The sequence below is a fragment of the Phalacrocorax aristotelis genome, chromosome Z, assembly GCF_949628215.1.
Source record: "Phalacrocorax aristotelis chromosome Z, bGulAri2.1, whole genome shotgun sequence".
Lineage (NCBI taxonomy): Eukaryota > Metazoa > Chordata > Aves > Suliformes > Phalacrocoracidae > Phalacrocorax > Phalacrocorax aristotelis.
In genome coordinates this window covers 55,105,677-55,122,819 of record NC_134311.1, presented here as the reverse complement: position 1 = coordinate 55,122,819, position 17,143 = coordinate 55,105,677, and the positions used below count along the sequence as shown (strand labels likewise).

The following is a 17,143-nucleotide window of genomic DNA, read 5'->3' as shown; positions in this document are numbered from 1 at the left end:
AAAATGTCTGAGCCTCAATGGGCCATGAAGAGCTATGCTTGAACTAGATACCAGTTTTTGCTTGCTGATCTGATTTCTTCCATGTGACTTAAAGGAGGTATCCTCAAGTTAGCTAGCTGACTGAGCTTTGTATTATATACGCATGTACATGGGCCCATATAATGCATGCATGCAAATAAATTGAGAAAATCAGCAGCTTTCCAATTGTTACTAGGAAAAAACCTACACTGGTCATTCCATTTATTGCCATGTTGACTTACCAGGCAATTAATTCTCACTGCATCATGTAATTTTACAGGAGATAGAGAAAAGGAGAAGAATTGAAGAAGCATACAAAAACGCTGTGACAGAACTGAAGAAGAAGTCCCACTTTGGAGGACCAGACTACGAGGTACCAATGCTGCTTCTGAAATTTTTGAAAAAGCTATGACTTAGACTGGTTCGTTTCTCAGAGGTGGAAAGGGACATATAAGTTAGTGTTTGGCTTGTGCAAGTGTGTTCATGCCACTTTTGTTTTTCTACCTTGGAAACTGAAACTGGATGAAGCATCTCAGTCCTTAATTTTTTGAGAATGGAAGTCTGTCTTCACCTCAGGCTTCCATGTTCTGCTTTTGTCGAAAGCATTTTGCTTGCAGATATTTCCACTGATTTTTGATCACTCTTCTTGTACACTTGATACTGCTTATAGGCAAGAGTTTTGTACTTCCTTTTTAAATGGTTTAGCTATATAAATATGTAAAGTAAATAAGAAAACAGTGACTGCAGAGGCTGTCCTAGAATGTGAGGTTGAGCATGAATTGATTTTTAACTTGTCACTGCCACTTGAACTTTTGTGTTGACAAATTCAGTGATTTTTAGGTTCCTTTCATCTGTTAAATTGTGTATTTCAGCAGCTTCCTCCTCAGAGATTTAGTCAAATTCCAAGATGCTTAAATCACCTTGTGATGAGTAATGTACGTTAATGCACCTATAATGCAGTTTGCATAATTTTTAAGAACTTGACTCTTCCACATACATTGATCAAACACGTTTCTACTTACAAATCATAGCCTGAGAAATAATGCTAATATGCTGAGATATTTAAAAGATAGTCGCGGAGGTCCTCTGTAACTGAGGCATACCGTGTAAATTATGATGATGGGTAGGAAGTTGGACACTGTTTACCTGGTTATGAAGCCAACTGCTTCTCCCAGATATCCCTCTTGTAAAGTAGTTCTTTGAAATTTGCTGGACCAGCACGTTTTACAATACAGTAAAAGTGGTAAAACTAATTTTCTGAAACCACCATTTTACTTAGTAGACTCAAGTTTTTCATAGTTAACTCTACCTGTTGTTCAGTGTCAAACTGTTCTTTCCAACGACTTTCAATACAGATCCCTAGAAATTTTTTTTGTTACATTTTGAGCACATATCTGAAATCTGCCCTAAGGCTCTGGAATACTTGGAAGGAGTCTAACTACACAATTATGTCAATGTGTACTTTACTGACACACTGTAAACATTTTTAAGAGAAGTTACATGTTAATTAAAACCTAAATCTGATGTCAGAGTATATTGGAATGGTTACTCAGTTTCCTGGGATTTTTATTCCGTGTACAGCTATCCCTAATTTGTAGTTAGAGGCAGTAACTTCCTTTAACAAGTAGGGTTTTCAGGGGAATTGTAATTTAAGAATATTGGTGAAAATATTTTAGGTCTATAGAAGAAATTTGCTTCTATCATTTGTATGCATAATATATAAATGTGTATTTCTAATGTTAAGTGGAACTAAAGGTGTCTCAAATTTTGAACTAGTTTTGTTTATGTTCTAGGAGGGTCCTAATAGTCTGATTAATGAAGAAGAATTCTTTGATGCTGTTGAAGCTGCTCTTGATAGACAGGATAAAATGGAAGAACAGGTATTGATCTTTGAAAAAAATGCCTTAATGATGGGCATTTCATGTGAGACTTCTTTGACTTAAATCAGTGATGGGGTGCATCTCTTGAAGCTCTAGATGTTTTATTCTGACAATGACGAGGGGAATTCACTTAATATTATTAGTTAAATATTGTCGCTTAACACTGATTTTGAGAAAGTGACTTCATAGTTTACATAGAAAAGGATAATGTGTCAAGCTAATTGAATGTCTCTAGTTTCTTGTTCCTGATAAGTGTCCTGTATAAAACTTATCTTTGTATGTAACTGATGCCCTGTGCAAATAAGAATATCAAACGCTGCAGCTGTTACTCAAAACCTAACTATTGCACTGAAGTTTCTTTTGACTCTAGCAGTATGTGAAATAGGGAAGATGTAGTTCTTTTGGTGGTTTTTTATTTAAAAATTCTGTAGGGTTGCGCTACTTCTCTGACTCATTTCTTCAGTGATGAGGATCAAAAAGGGATGAGACACATACATATCATATGAGTGTATAAAATGAGAGGGAATAACAGTGTGGTACATCCTTTGTCTTAATGTTTAGGATTATGAATAATAGTGAATACAGTGACTTAGTTAAGAATTAGAAGACTTCCTAGTGGACACATAGTACCCAACAGAGTTTACCTGTGTTGGGATTGCTTAGTGGACAGTAAAAGTTTTCAGTGAGTGTTGTACTGCTACATGGATCCTTAATGGTGCCAATCCATTTTCCTTAACTCAGAAGTACACTTTGAAGTGTAGACAAATTCATTCTTGAGGCCCATTCACTTACTGAGAATTCCAGCATGATGACAGCTTCATGCCTGTCATGGATAGCATTAGTTGTTGTAGCCACTGTATAGATTGAGGATGACTCACTCGGGTTCATAGTCCACCCAATAGCAGCTGACTACTAATAATTAAACCTACTTTGTTGCAGTCTCAAAGTGAGAAGGTCAGATTACACTGGCCAACCTCCTTACCTTCTGGAGATGCATATTCTGCTGTGGGGACTCACCGATTTGTCCAAAAGGTGAGATATTTCTTATCTCCTCTGAATAATGGGCTGACCTATCATATTTCTAGATAATATTTTGTATGGGTAGGCAAGATTTTTTTTAGGTGTTTCTAGTAACTTTCAATGGTTTACTCATTTTCAAATTAAGTGGCTGGAATTGGTGAAGGATTGTTTTCTGTCTTGGCTCAGAAAATACTGATTTGAATATCTATTTAGAATACTCTTGACTTATATCAAGCTTGTCAGATAATAAAGAAAAAAATCCCAATTTTCTAACTTCAGTGTTTTCAAGACACCTTCACCAAAATTCATTGAATTTATTTAACTTCAAAAAAAATCCAGTCTTTTATATCAGGATCAGTTGACTTTTTGTTTTAGTGTTACTGGAAACACTATGCTCCCTCTCAGGGCTACACTGGGAACATAATACATAATAGGTGCATGAAATCAGCATTCACTGCTGTGCTTGCTGCTTATGGTGCTTTTGTTTTCCTTTTCTTCATTATCTTGTGCTTGCAAGTTGGTACTGAATGCTCTGTTGTGCCTTTGTTCTGATTACTTGGTTTTTTCTTTGTCTGTCTCTGGTAGCCCTATAGTCGCTCTTCCTCCATGTCTTCCATTGATCTAGTCAGTGCCTCTGATGATGTTCACAGATTCAGCGCCCAGGTACTGTATTAATGTGTAGAGTGGGGGTTGCATATCTTCGCTGTATTTCATCCTCTTCTCTAGAACCTGGGTTTTTTGTTACATAAATCACTGCTTGCTTTAAACTAGTACGTTGAGACAAACAAAGGAGTTCTCTATTACTGTACTAAATCGTCCTTTTACATTCTGCTTGCTTGCGTATCACTTGTGCAGAGGCCCAAATCTTGTGAAACTGTTGGATTTAATTCAGTAGCTTTAAAAATGCCTAAAACTTGAAAATTTTGCATTTCTGATCATAATAAGAGTAGAGTAACACCTGTTTTTTGTGGGCTGGACATGGTCTTTGCTTCATATTGAAGAGCTTCTTGCTTTTAAATCAAAGGTTTTATTTGTCTTCAATATTTGTTTGTAATGACATTAAAATACTAAATGTTAAGGTTCACTATTACCATTTTTTACTTCAACTAGTTTTATTATTGACATATCAAAGTGCATTGACAAACAAGATTGGGGCATGAGAATTCTTACTGAAGAGTTTCAATATATTCACTTATCCTTCAGAAAATAAGTCTGACATCCTGGATATTTCAGTGTGGTCATAGTGGCATATTCCAGTAATGTAGAAATTACTCTAGGTTCTTGCTCTCATGATGATAGTTGAGAGTGGAATTAGATAGGTGAGTTCATGTGTTTACTCCTTAGACTCAAAAGTTGTTCAGACATGCCATTCATGCCATTAGTTGCCTTCTGCTGTGGTCCACATGTAATTGTGAATATGGAGCTTCGTTCTGGGATTGCTATTTTGGAGTTTTTTTGAAATTATTAACTAATGCTGCAAACAACTTGCTTTTTCAAATGGAAGAAATGGATTTTCTTTTGATTAACAGATCCTGGAATTGTACTAACTGCAGACCTTATTGCCAGCTTTATGCAGGACCTTAGCACTTAAGGACTTGCTTATTGGACTGAAATCCCAACACTTGTCTTGACCTTTTACAGTCAGTTACTTTCCGAAATTGAATTTATTGCAAGGGGAAAAGTATGCAGGTCATATTGCACAATGCTGATACTCATCTACTGGTACTGCAGCAGTCAAGTTAGTTTTTCAAGTTTGTTTTTATTTAGGAGGAGGGTGGAAATAAGTAATAGAAAGCAGGTTTGACTCCAAAAATAGGAACTGCTTGTCTGTCAGACTATGGGCACACAGGCAGTTCAACGTAAGGGAAGCTCACAGCCACTAAAATATATGGGCCCCCTCATTTTCACCTCTTATGCCAGTGATAATGTTTGCCTTCGTATAATAAACCTGAGTATCAGAGCACTAGTGTGGCTGAAAAACTAACCATTTAGAATCAAAACTGAGGTTGACCAGATCCTTATCACAATAACAGAAACTGAGATAAAGGATTAGGATCAAATGGACTGGAGTGAAGTTGCTTTTTTCAGCTGCTGCATGGATTATACCATGTAGAAGTTACTACTGGGTACCTTTGAACACAGTTTCAAGTTAATGGACTCAATGCAGAAAGGATGATCTCCTTAACTTGTAGGAAATTACTCTCCACCCTGCCTCCCCCCCACCCCACCCCAAATAATTTCCCTAGAACAAATTTTTACCGGGTCAACAAGTTAGTTCACCTCCTGAAGAGTTTCATTGCTCCCGAACGAGCAGATGAAAGACAACTGAGAGCATGAAGAGAAAAGCAGCACACCTTCTGTTGGTAGCAGCGTGCTCTGGACCTTATTAATATGAAATTGGCCTCTATCCCCAGGCTGAGGATTTGGCTCTTAGAGCGGCAAGCTAATACCTTGATTCTGAATAAATGTGACCTGTTTCTAGACTTCATTCATATGAAGGGAATTCTGGTATCAGTCAAAGGTCAAACAAACTTACAGCCTTCTTTTTAAGATGGAGAAGTATAAATATGTATTCTGACGGGAGCTCATTCTTCAGTGCGCCTCTAGAAAGGCATTGATTTGTCTCTGCCAGTTGAGTGGGAGGTTGCGGGCTTAAAATGCATGTAGATACTTTGCAGTTGACTTTCTTTTAAAGGACTGTCAGACTTCAAAGTAGGTTGAGCTGTTCTGAGGGCCTTTAAAGAGAAGAGCTTCCCACTTAATGTTCAGGCCAAGGCTGCATGGCATACAGGTTACAAGTATTTTTGCAGATCACTCCTGTAGGCTGCCAAGAACCCCAGAGGTAATAGTGTGGCCTCCCCAGTAGGAAACGAGCTGTGAACCTTGATACTGTCCTGCTGAAATAGGTGCAGGTTGACAAACAGCAAGCAGTGTGTAGAGTACATGTATTTTGGACAGGTAGTATGCGCAGGGCAGTTGTAGGTACTGCTATTGCTTGGTGAAGCAGAGGTAAGAAACTGTTCAGATTGCACTCCTGTGGTGGCCTCCTCTTCTTTCTTTCCTATTCCACTCAACCCTTTGTATTTAGTGTAAAGCAAAAGCAGCAAAAGACAAAAAAAAAAACATACGAAAGCTAGCTTTGTCCTTAACAGATGAGGAGCTAGGGAAGAAGAGACATGGGGACCTGAAAGTGTTGCAGGTAAATGGTGGGAGCATGGTGAGGGTTCCTTCCTGAAAGAGTGACCTAGAGCTAGTAAATGGAATATTCAAATATCCCACATTCTTACCTGGTTTGGATTGTACTCTCATTGTTTCACTGGAAAAAAAAGGAAAACTTTTTTGTAGAAAATCTGCTAGTAACTGGCAGGAAGAGATCACCTGTCTAAACACAGAAACACAGATCTTGCAGGTGTGTTTAGTTCATTATAACTCCAAAACAAAACAAACCCCAAAGAAAACCCCAAAAACTGGGCTGGTAACTTTTGCTTCTGTAGAGAAGTTTATAGTTAAAAAAATAAACTAGAATTTCCATCCAATTGATTTTTATTTTGATGTTGTACTTTCAGGATTTTGACTTGATTCAATTACCTTTTTTCTTCCTGGTCTTAAGTGTATTGCCCATGGAGTACATAGTACAAACAAAATTACTGCTTTAAGTTAAAGTAAAAAACATCTTTCAGTTCTATATCATATCAGAAAAAGATCATTAAGTATTCTTTAATTTTGCTTTCTACTTGTACTACTACTTGGCTCAAATATGTTTTGTGTGTTGTTTTATATGTGCAGTAGGATTCAGATTTGCTAAGTGGTGCAAAACCACTTACGATTCAGGCTATTAATCACGTGACTGTGTACTACTTAGGCTAATCTTTGTGTAGGTCAGTTAACTAGCCTTTGCTTGTAGTGCTTTTTCCTTTAGGAAAACTAAAGATGTTTCTAGTAATCCAAGAAAACAGTGGCAATTACATGCAAGTTTTAGCAGCCATTTATCTTTTGGGTGGAAAAAAGTTATTAAAGCGTTTGCAGTACTTGTGAGCATTATGGAGCAATGGATATCTTACATTTTTGCTTCTATTTTTTTCTGGGGGAGAGTGGGATTTGGAAAGGGGTGGGGAACCAAAGAAACAGAATAAGATTGTAGATTTAAAGTAAAATCCTGTTTCCTGTCCCAGCACCAGTTTTCATGCACATTATATGGAATAAAAGAATGAGGTATTTATGTAGTTTGATAAAAATGTATCAACTGTTTAGCCTTTAAGGAAAGCACACAACTATGTAGCTGAATAATTTTTAAATTACTGTTTTTATAATAGTGGAGTCTCTGTATCATAACTTTTTAAAATATAAACATTTCTGTTCTTTTTTTTTTCTAGCTGGCAACTGCAAATATGCCAATAAAACAGAATAGGCATGCTTTGCCATGTCCATTTCCTTCATTGCTCTTCCAATATGACTTTTGATACGCATTCACTCTTTTAGAGCTTGTCTGTCTTCCTCCCCACCCGCAGCCTTTGTTCAGCTTTTTAAATGCTTTTCAGTGAATATCTTGCAGTGTATTGTAGTTCTATTTAGAGCTGCCTGAAGTAAGTTCTTATGTGTTGAAATAAATTTGTCTTAGGGAAAAATAGTGAGTTTTGACAGTTCAGAGGTGTGAAGAGGATAGGAAGTACCCATAAAGAATGAGGTTGTAATTTGAGTCAAGATTTCTGCATTTGTTTCTGAAGGCCAGAAGTATCTGCTTGTTCTTCATCTGTAATACAAAGCTCTATTGCCCAAATTCAGGTCCTGTACAGGATTTAAAATATTGTCTTGTGGCTTCCAATAATGTACAGTCTATGCCCAAGAAGATGGAAGGAATGAATTAATGTGTACTTTCTTTTTTTCCTCTAAAGGTGGAAGAGATGGTACAAAACCACATGACGTATTCTTTGCAAGATGTAGGAGGAGATGCCAATTGGCAGCTAGTGGTAGAAGAAGGAGAAATGAAGGTAAATGGGGTTTTGTTTAATTGATACCAGCTGATACCCTATGAAGACAAACACTTTCAGTTTTGTGGACTTGGCAGTGTTAAGTTTATGGTTGGACTCTATGATCTTAAGGTTATTTTCCAACCTAAATGATTCTGTGATTCTCTGGCAATATGACTACTCAGCAAGTTATGCTGTTAAAAACTTCTGAGAATAGCATTGTTTAAGCTAGGATTGGAGTCTACAAAAGCTGTGGCTTCTAATATACTTATTAATACAAAATCCTGTGTAACTCTTGCAATAGCTTTATCTTTGCAGATTCCTTTCTCATTCTCTCCTGCTTAAAACTTGGTATCAAAATTATGTGTAAATTCAATGTACAAAAATGTTAGAGTAGCAAGTCACTCCGTTGGCTGCTCTGTGTTATGGAGCCTTGTGCATAGTGATAAATAAGGTAATTAATAATTTTTGGAGTAGAGATTCTTAAAATACTGGTATTTTAATGTGAATTACCGTGGAAGAATGTCTGGATTGGTAGTTACTAGAGAACACTGAAATGGCAAATTATTCATGTGGTAGTCTTCTAGGTAAGTGGGTTTTTTTTAAAAAAAACTGATGACATCTTAATTAAAACATGAACAGTTTCGACTACTTAGGTTTTAATTTATTTTTTTGTATTTGGCTATAGGTATACAGAAGAGAGGTGGAAGAAAATGGAATAGTTTTAGATCCTTTGAAAGCAACCCATGCTGTTAAAGGGGTAACAGGACATGAAGTTTGCCACTACTTCTGGAATGTGGATGTTCGTAATGACTGGGAAAGTAAGGAATTGGTTCTTAAGCCTTGCATATTTATCAGCAAGGGTATTATTTATAACATTGACCTAATATCTGTGCCTGTTTACTGATGTATTTTATTTCCCCCCTCTTTTAGCAACAATTGAAAATTTCCATGTTGTGGAAAATTTAGCTGATAATGCAATCATCATTTACCAGACACATAAGGTAATAACACTTCAGCTGTATGAATGTTCTACTGAGACAGTCTGGGGCATATATGTTCTAACCTTATTCTGAAATACTTCAATGTCTTGGCAACTTAAAATACTGTTCAGAACAACATTTCAGAACACTGCAACTTTGTCAATTTTTCAAACTTGTCTTGATAGCGTAATTGCTTCTGCATGTGTCTGATAGAGCTTGTAACAACAAGCTTAGTTTGAATTTCTAAATATAACACTGCCAGCAAGTAAGAGCCATCTAAAGCAAATGGAAGCAATAAATCAACATGGACTACACAGAAGAAATCCATATCACTGGATATGTTTTTTTTGCAATAATGGAATTAATTGTTGTCCACAATTAGTTGCCATATACACTTGCATTATGAGATGGTATGATTGCTGGTACATTTCTTCTTGTAACTTCATTATGTGTTTTCCCTCTGCAACCAGTTCTGGTGCAGCTTTACTAAAATGTTCATTTGAATTATAACACAACTGTAACTTAAAGGTTAAAAAAAAAGGGGGGATTAAGTGTACAGATTAATCTTTACTCATGCATGATTCCAAGTATTAGTATACTCAAATATTAAACCAAATATTTTTCTTTGACAATTTTGAGTACTGCAGTTACCTTAAAACTTCTGTAACAGAGGAGTAATGATTTTAAGTAAGACAGCTGCGTAAACTGTATAGTTGTAGTAAAAGCTAGACTTTTCTTCCCTCTATTGAGTGTCAGGAAAATGGCTTTTGTATAATTTCTTACTTTATCAGACACTTTGTTTCTGAAACTTTCACTTAGATAATAGTGATTTACCATATCTGTCTTTCTGAAAAAGTAGCTTTTTGAAATAGTATTTGTTTAAAATTTCTATCCCTTGCTCTCTGTCTCTCTGGAGATGTAAATAACTGTAGATGTATTAATTTGTAGTTAACCAGTATTTCAGTTTGTAGCTTAAAGTATTAACTGAAATGTAAACCTGAGGTTGTGAATGAACAGGAGAGGAATTGCCACTTCCTGTTTGTCTGCAAAAAAATGCAGCTTGGCTTCCTGCATTTCAAAGGCCTTAAACTTCTGCCTTAAATTTTTAAACATTAAGTGTAGCCATATAACGTGATATGCATCTGTACAGCAGCTATGTTTCAGTTTTGAAAATTAACTTATGAAGAAACTTAAATAACAACTGACCTGTTTTCCCTTGCTTGTTTTTGCCTTTATCTAAGAATAGTGAGTACTTAAGCTTTTCCAGTTTTGCAAATTATATTCAGGTGTTTCTTTGCAGAGGGTGTGGCCAGCTTCTCAAAGGGATGTGCTGTATTTGTCTGCCATCAGAAAAATACCAGCATTCAGTGAAAATGATCCTGAAACATGGATTGTGTGCAATTTCTCTGTGGAACATGACAGTGCTCCTGTAAGTATTATTTCCATTCTATGAAGTTCTGCTTTTACGATAATACAAACATGTTATGTGGTAATGCATGAGCAATACTAGGGTGAAGGAGGGGGAGGAGGTTTATGCAAAAATACAGTTTATTTAAGCCAGGTGATAAAATGACCTGATTAAGACATTCTGAGCCAAAAGGTTTCTTGCCTTACCTCAACTGTTGGCACATCTAAGTTATTGCAGCAAAATGGAAGCAAAATTTTTGAAGATGTGAAGACATTTTAAAGGGTTGAGGTTATTTTGTATGGAATAAAATCAATAACTTCATCGTCAGATATAGGACTAGGCTTCTATAGTTGTAGATATGGAATCTGTAAATGTCCATCTTGCACAGTTCTTCATTGGTTCTGTCAGATAGCAGCAAAGATTCTTTTATTTGGAGCATTTCTGTGCTGATTGCTATGCCATAGCCTGCTTACAAGAGAAGAGTTACTAACTGATACTTGTAAAAGTGGATACATTATTCTTTAAATATTTCCTTACTCATTTGTCATAATAACTGAAGTAATTAACTTGTAATGTGTATTATGGAAGCAGAAACCTGAGAATCAGGCATTTTAGTTTAACCCTTTCCTTATTCACCAGGTACCTTTCATTTCACTCACATTCGTGTTACATCCATGTAGTGCTAGAATGCAAACTCTCAGAAACAGCTGCTGGAATGTCTTAGACTTCATAGGCAGTCAAGTATGCTGAAACAAATCTAATCTGAGGTTTACAAATGTTTTTTTGTTTCTGGCAGCTGAACAATCGCTGTGTCCGTGCCAAAATAAATATTGCTATGATTTGTCAGACATTAGTAAGCCCACCAGAGGGGAACAAGGAGATAAGCAGGGACAACATCCTATGCAAGATTACATATGTAGCTAATGGTAAGTCTGAATTTTTTCAGTATGACATTCACGATATGATAATTCTGGGGAGCAGAACACTGGCAAAAAAAACCTTGATGTATTTTTCTGATAATTTAAATATAGCATCACACTTCTGATCTTTATGTTCAAAAAGACTCGAATTAACGTGCTGCATGAATTGGTGAATACGATCATTCATTGTGTGGCATTCTGAGGGCAATAAACGTAAGTGGTGTGTAGCCCAGTCCTAAGTACACAACTTCGGGGTGGAGAAGGGTAAGCAGAAGAAATGTCTGCCACTGGGATGACTTGGCATACTTGCATTAAAATTACATATAAATTTAAACATTACTTTTAGTTTCATTAAAAGTATGTGGTTTTTTATGTATTGCTGTAATCTTCCCCCCTCCCAATTCATCTTGTTAGGTTGAATAGCTACTGATAGTGGAAATAAAATTCTTACTCTGTGTCAAGGAGGAGCAAATACATTTTGTGTGAGGATGTTTGCCAGCTGTATACTCTAGTCTACATATTTTTAACTAATAAAATCCTTGGTATTATCTGAAAAACTATCAAAGCCAAACAGTATTCTTACTGTACCCAGTATTTAGCAGTGTATGGTAGTATTGGAGCTACATACTTACTAGCTCCTCTCCTGCAGCTACAAATTAGAGTAGCTCACCCACTTATTTCTTTCAACCACCTATTACATGGTTTACTAGAGAGTCAGAGTCTGAAAAATTGTTCCGTAAATCTTTGCCATATAGGAGTGAAGTAATTTGTGTAAATCCTGTACAAATAATACTATACAGTGTTAAACTCCAGGTAAGCTGCTTTGTTTCCTTTTTAGAAGTTTCCCAATTACTTAAATACGTTTTCATTGATAAATTGTGAACTGTGATTATATGGGAACTGGCAGCTTTTTCAGGAAAACACTTGCCACATGAATTGAAGCGTACTTTATAGAATCAGTTTGAATTTTGTTTCACGTGCTTTAAAAATAATTTGTAAGACATTGGCTATGTAGCAGTTCTGCAGACAAACACAGCAGTTATTGAGAAGTGTGACTTCTGTTTTCTTTGAAATACAGAGTAACTTGAGTCTTTTTCTTGTAAGTTCTTAGAGTATCACCTTCCATTTGGGTATTCCCAAAGACTCACAACACGTCATGTTTAATGTTTTATAAGTAGTGGCATCATGGAACTGGACAGAGGTTGAGTACTAAGGAGAAAGTGCTACAGTACAAGCTGTAAGGGTATAAAAAAATGTGCTGATTATTACTTTCCTGTTATTTCGGAGAGAGTTGCAGGAGTAACAAATCTTTATTTCTAGCCTTTAGCAGATTTGATGTATTTCAATGTCTTCCTGTCTACTTCTAGTGAACCCAGGAGGATGGGCGCCAGCATCAGTGTTACGGGCAGTGGCAAAACGAGAATATCCAAAATTTTTGAAGCGTTTTACATCGTATGTGCAAGAGAAAACAGCAGGAAAGCCTATTTTATTCTAGTATTAGCAGGTATACATTTATTTTTTTCGTTCTTGATTCACTGTTGTAAATTTAAGGCCAAACAGAAGTATGCAATCTGGAAATGTCTTAACGTGATAAGCATGAATTCAGTGCTTAGTTTACTTTATAAAACATTTAAACTTTTTTAAACATTTAAAACAATGTGTGTATTATTAGTGTGAAAAATAAGGGCTGCACAAGTTATCAAGTGTTAGTTTTTGTAGACTTTTGCTAGTTTGTCTTGCAAGGTTTTACATACATGTCTAATTTATGTGGAAGTGTAAAAGGATGAAGTACTGGGTTTTTTCTCAGCTCCCATTGGCATTTTACACTTTTTCTGAAAACAGAACATACTGAAGTTTCTAGAGCCTCATGAGGTTTTGATACCTTGATTTCTACTTATAATTGCATATTTAATACAATATTATGAAGGTTAAAGCATTCTGTTATATTGGGAGAATATTTTTGATCTAGGATTTTTTATTAATGGAACTTTTCTGACAGACCAGGGTCAATTACCGCAGTATTTAAAAGGCTGTGACTTAAATTTTTAGCCTGTCTGGTGAGCCTAAGAAAAGGCATTTACAGATGCTTTCTAAAGTCAATAGGTATATTTTAATGGTATAGATCGTTGGGCTAATCTAAAATTATTTTTAACATTTAAATGATGATATGGCATTAGAGGATTTCTTCATCACTTTTGGGCTATCTGAATCTGTCAGACATAAGCCTTAGTACTAAGTAAGGCTTCACTTAATTTTTGTTAGTGTAGACTGTTGATATATGTAATTGTGTAAAACCATCAAATTCGGTTTGATAGTTCTAGTATTACAGCATTATTTGAAAATGAGTTTCTATCACATTTTTTGTGTGACATAGGCTACCTATGTTTTGGGGTTTATTTATTATGTCAGACTCCAAAAGTCTGAGCCATTTGATCCTTCTGTAACAGGTGGCCCTGTAAGGATTCACACTTCAAATTTTGTATTGCTAGAGAACTAATGTAGGTGAACCATAAGCCAACAGTTCAAACTTGGTCATAGCAGTGGTGATACTATTTAAGGTGTTTAACAAATTCTTGTTTTCCTGCTAGTGTTCTAACTTTTCAGTGCTGTATTTCTATCTTTGCTTACCTGCAGCCATCAGAACAAGACTGGGTGAGCATTCCACATTGGAGAAGTGACCACACATAGAGTACTCCATGCTGGAACGAAGGATCTACAGTCTTTTTATGGCCCAAGTTCTAGGCTTTGTACACTGAAGTGAAGTGTTGCAACACCATGAGGCTGAATATTTAACACTAGCTCTCTCCTGCTCACTTTTCTTGCTGAATCAGTGTGTAACTATAAATACATGTATTGATAACATGTATATGGCTCTATTTTTATTTGCTTGCTCTAGAAAAGGAAGGACGTGTACAACTTTGAATCACCAACGTGGGTTACTGCTTTAAATTTGAACAACTTGCAGAATTTCCACTGTCAACCTTCCTAAGATACTCGCACGGTTTTTGTGCATGTTTAAAAAGCACAAAAGACAAATGCACATATAGCATACTGTATGTGCTTTATATGCACAAAAACGTGGTACTTTTTGGCAGGGAGGAGGAACTTCAGTAAAGCCTAGCTGACTTATTGGCACATCTTGTTTTGCTTTCTATAATCATAGTTCATTGCTGCTGGTTTCTATAATGAATCATCTTGTTACATAAAATGTCAGTTAATAACTGAGGGCTGTCAATATTCTTATGACTTTGCCTTTTCTATTGTCTTACTCTTATGAAGATCTTTGGTTCTGAAGGAGTAAGAGTGTGAAAAGCTTTATTTTTTTTCCAGATATCTTTATATTTCTATTGTATTTTTTAGTTATGTAATATGTGCTATAGAATTTTTGTTATTAAACATGATCCAGAAATACCTAGGAAGATTCTGTATAAGAGGGCAAGAGACTGCGTGAAAGCTAGAAGTCACCTGTCCATGCTGTATATGGACTGCTTTCTTGCATGATATCCAGGGCTTTCCTGAAGCTGTGAGAAGGTACACTATAATATTTATTGATGTAATTTGGACTACATAAGAGACCATTTCCAGTCTAGAATGAGGATGAGTACATTATTTTCAGATCATGCATGTGTTTTCCTCATCTTAATAAAGCCATGCTATGAGGTTTGTGTAGAAAATTATTTGCCTCTTGATCAAAAACCCATCAGAGCTATAAGGATGTGTAGCTCTTACTGGAAAGTTCCCTTTAGTTGCTGTGAGAATGTAAATGTCAGATATTTGCCTGCCTTTCATTCTGGAGATCCTCATTAGGAGAGGGCTGTGGCAGACTGATACTGACTTTGACATCTTTTATCCGTGTCCTGTAGTTGGAAACTCGCTCAGACTCCTCAGTGTTTCACTAACCTGTGTATCTTGAGAAAGACGTTTCAGATATATTTTTTTCAAAAGAAAGCTGAAAGTCTTATAGTATGGTAGGTGCCTGAAAATAAAGATAATATAGTAACTTATTGAAGATTTGATAAATGATTAAATGTGATCTGCACAGTGTTGAAAAACTCCCTCTTCATCTTCTCTGTAGAGATGAAATTATACATAACACGTGATTACACATGCATGCAGATTTCATGCTCCATAACCCTTCCCTTTTCATTTGCCCTTCTCTAATGGTGTGCATGGAATATGCCTTATTACAGAGTTACTCTGTTAATATGAATACGTAGAAAAGTGCCTATATGGTAATGCTAGTAAGGCAAATAAGATGAAAATTTGTATGTTTACTATATCAGCAGTGAGCATTTTATATAGCGATGTTAAAAAATAATCTTATACCTCAAATGTACTTCATCTTTTTACAATCAACCAAGCAATGATTCATTCCACCATAGCCACTGATGGGAACTTCAAAAAGGAAAAGCAAAAAATAAAATCCAAATTATAAAGAGTTTAACTCCTTACTTGCTGTTTCTGGTAATTCTTGGAACACAGGCAATTTTATTAATTTAATTGGATAGCTTTATTTTACAAAGGTATGGAAAGTTTACAAAGCGGTATATAAACTTATATCATTAGTTGCATTTGCACTAAATGTGATGTACTTTTGCAATTTATTCTGTAAATAAAATTACACTACAGATGCTATTTGTAAAGAATACATTTTACTTTTACATAAAGGCACCGGTACTTCACTACAGCTAGCCCTGCCCAATTGAAGTTTTAAGGGGCTTCTTAAAGAATATTAAATAAATTGCAAGATTGAGAAATAAGTACTAATTGACCTCTTCAAAATCAAATGAAAAAGGCAGTTCTATGTAGGCCTCTCAGATTGTCTCTGTGCAAGCAGCTATTAGACCCTTTCTTCTGGAAGGGATCTTGCTTTTACAGTTTTATAAAATCTGCCCTGTCTCTTGAGGCAATCCCTGTTTTCAGTCACTGCCATGTGTCTGTGTTCTCTGAGTTTACTTCTTCCCATTAATGGGTTGGTGATGTTTATACAGCTGTGGTGGTCTCTGCAGAAGCAGCTCCTGACTCTAGAACAGGTGTTTTTATAAACTGAACCAATTTGAAGGGCTGAGAAGGCAGCAGTCTTCCCCATCAGCTAGGGTTCTCCGGATATCTGTGTCCATTTGGAGAATTTGAATGTTGCCAAACACGATCTGAAGGAAATGACTTGATAGAACTTGCGTCAGGAATGAGGATGAGATGGTGGTTGTTATCCTGTCTGAGAACCTGAACAACTTATTTTGACAAATGTGTCTGTGAAAAATGTGATGCACTATGGGGGGAAAAAGATCATCTGCTTGATTGGGCTGAGCTGGCTTATCTGAAGTTGTGCAGATACTCTCTAAACTAATCAGATGGTCCACCTGTATTTTTGTCAAGTTGTACAGATAATGCTGTATTTGAATTGCCACTGTTCATCTACAGATTTAAAACATGAATCATATTTTTGAGTACCTTGGGTGTGTAGAGTGTAACTATTTGTTCTATAATAGCTTTATTATCCTAATGATAAGTTCTAAAAATTAAAAGAAGTTGGCTCTTCCATGTTACAATCACAAATTTAAGACCAGTATTTAAAAGTGAAAAGTATTAAAAATTATGAAGAAAAATCCTGGTTTGTAGTTATTTTTAACTTTCAGTCCTTTGGAGAAACTTATTTAAAACATTTTACCTTTGAACCAACTTGTAGATCATCTATTAAGCTATAAACAATATCAAAACCTGTGGAAAACATCTAACAGGAAAGCAGTTAAAATCACAGAAGGGGTTGGGTTCAACGGACCTTCAGAGGCCATCTAGTCCAACCCCCCTGCAATGAGCAGGGACATCCTCCACTCGATCAGGAGGCTGGTCAGGGCTCTGAGCAACACCTTGGATGCTTCCAGGGATGGGGCATCTACCACCTCTCTGGGCAGCTGGTGCCAGTGTTTCACCACCCTCATTGTAAACA

The 17,143-nt window shown here is 36.1% G+C and overlaps 1 protein-coding gene across 2 annotated transcripts in view; it reads left to right on the top strand.

Annotated features, from left to right (window-relative positions):
- The window catches only part of CERT1 (ceramide transporter 1), a 73,535-nt gene extending 56,733 nt beyond the window's left edge, over positions 1 to 16,802 (top strand). Inside the window, exons 8-18 of one of the 2 annotated variants that reach the window (XM_075079013.1) lie at positions 299 to 391; positions 1,812 to 1,898; positions 2,838 to 2,930; positions 3,504 to 3,581; positions 7,811 to 7,906; positions 8,574 to 8,706; positions 8,819 to 8,889; positions 10,169 to 10,297; positions 11,073 to 11,202; positions 12,564 to 12,700; positions 13,831 to 16,802. In XM_075079013.1, the coding sequence (XP_074935114.1) occupies positions 299 to 391; positions 1,812 to 1,898; positions 2,838 to 2,930; positions 3,504 to 3,581; positions 7,811 to 7,906; positions 8,574 to 8,706; positions 8,819 to 8,889; positions 10,169 to 10,297; positions 11,073 to 11,202; positions 12,564 to 12,691 (1,038 nt within the window). In that variant the 3' untranslated portion in view covers positions 12,692 to 12,700; positions 13,831 to 16,802. The remainder of the gene's footprint in view (positions 1 to 298; positions 392 to 1,811; positions 1,899 to 2,837; positions 2,931 to 3,503; positions 3,582 to 7,810; positions 7,907 to 8,573; positions 8,707 to 8,818; positions 8,890 to 10,168; positions 10,298 to 11,072; positions 11,203 to 12,563; positions 12,701 to 13,830) is intronic. The other variant, XM_075079014.1, reaches the window with a different exon arrangement.
- The last annotated feature ends 341 nt before the right edge of the window (positions 16,803 to 17,143 follow it).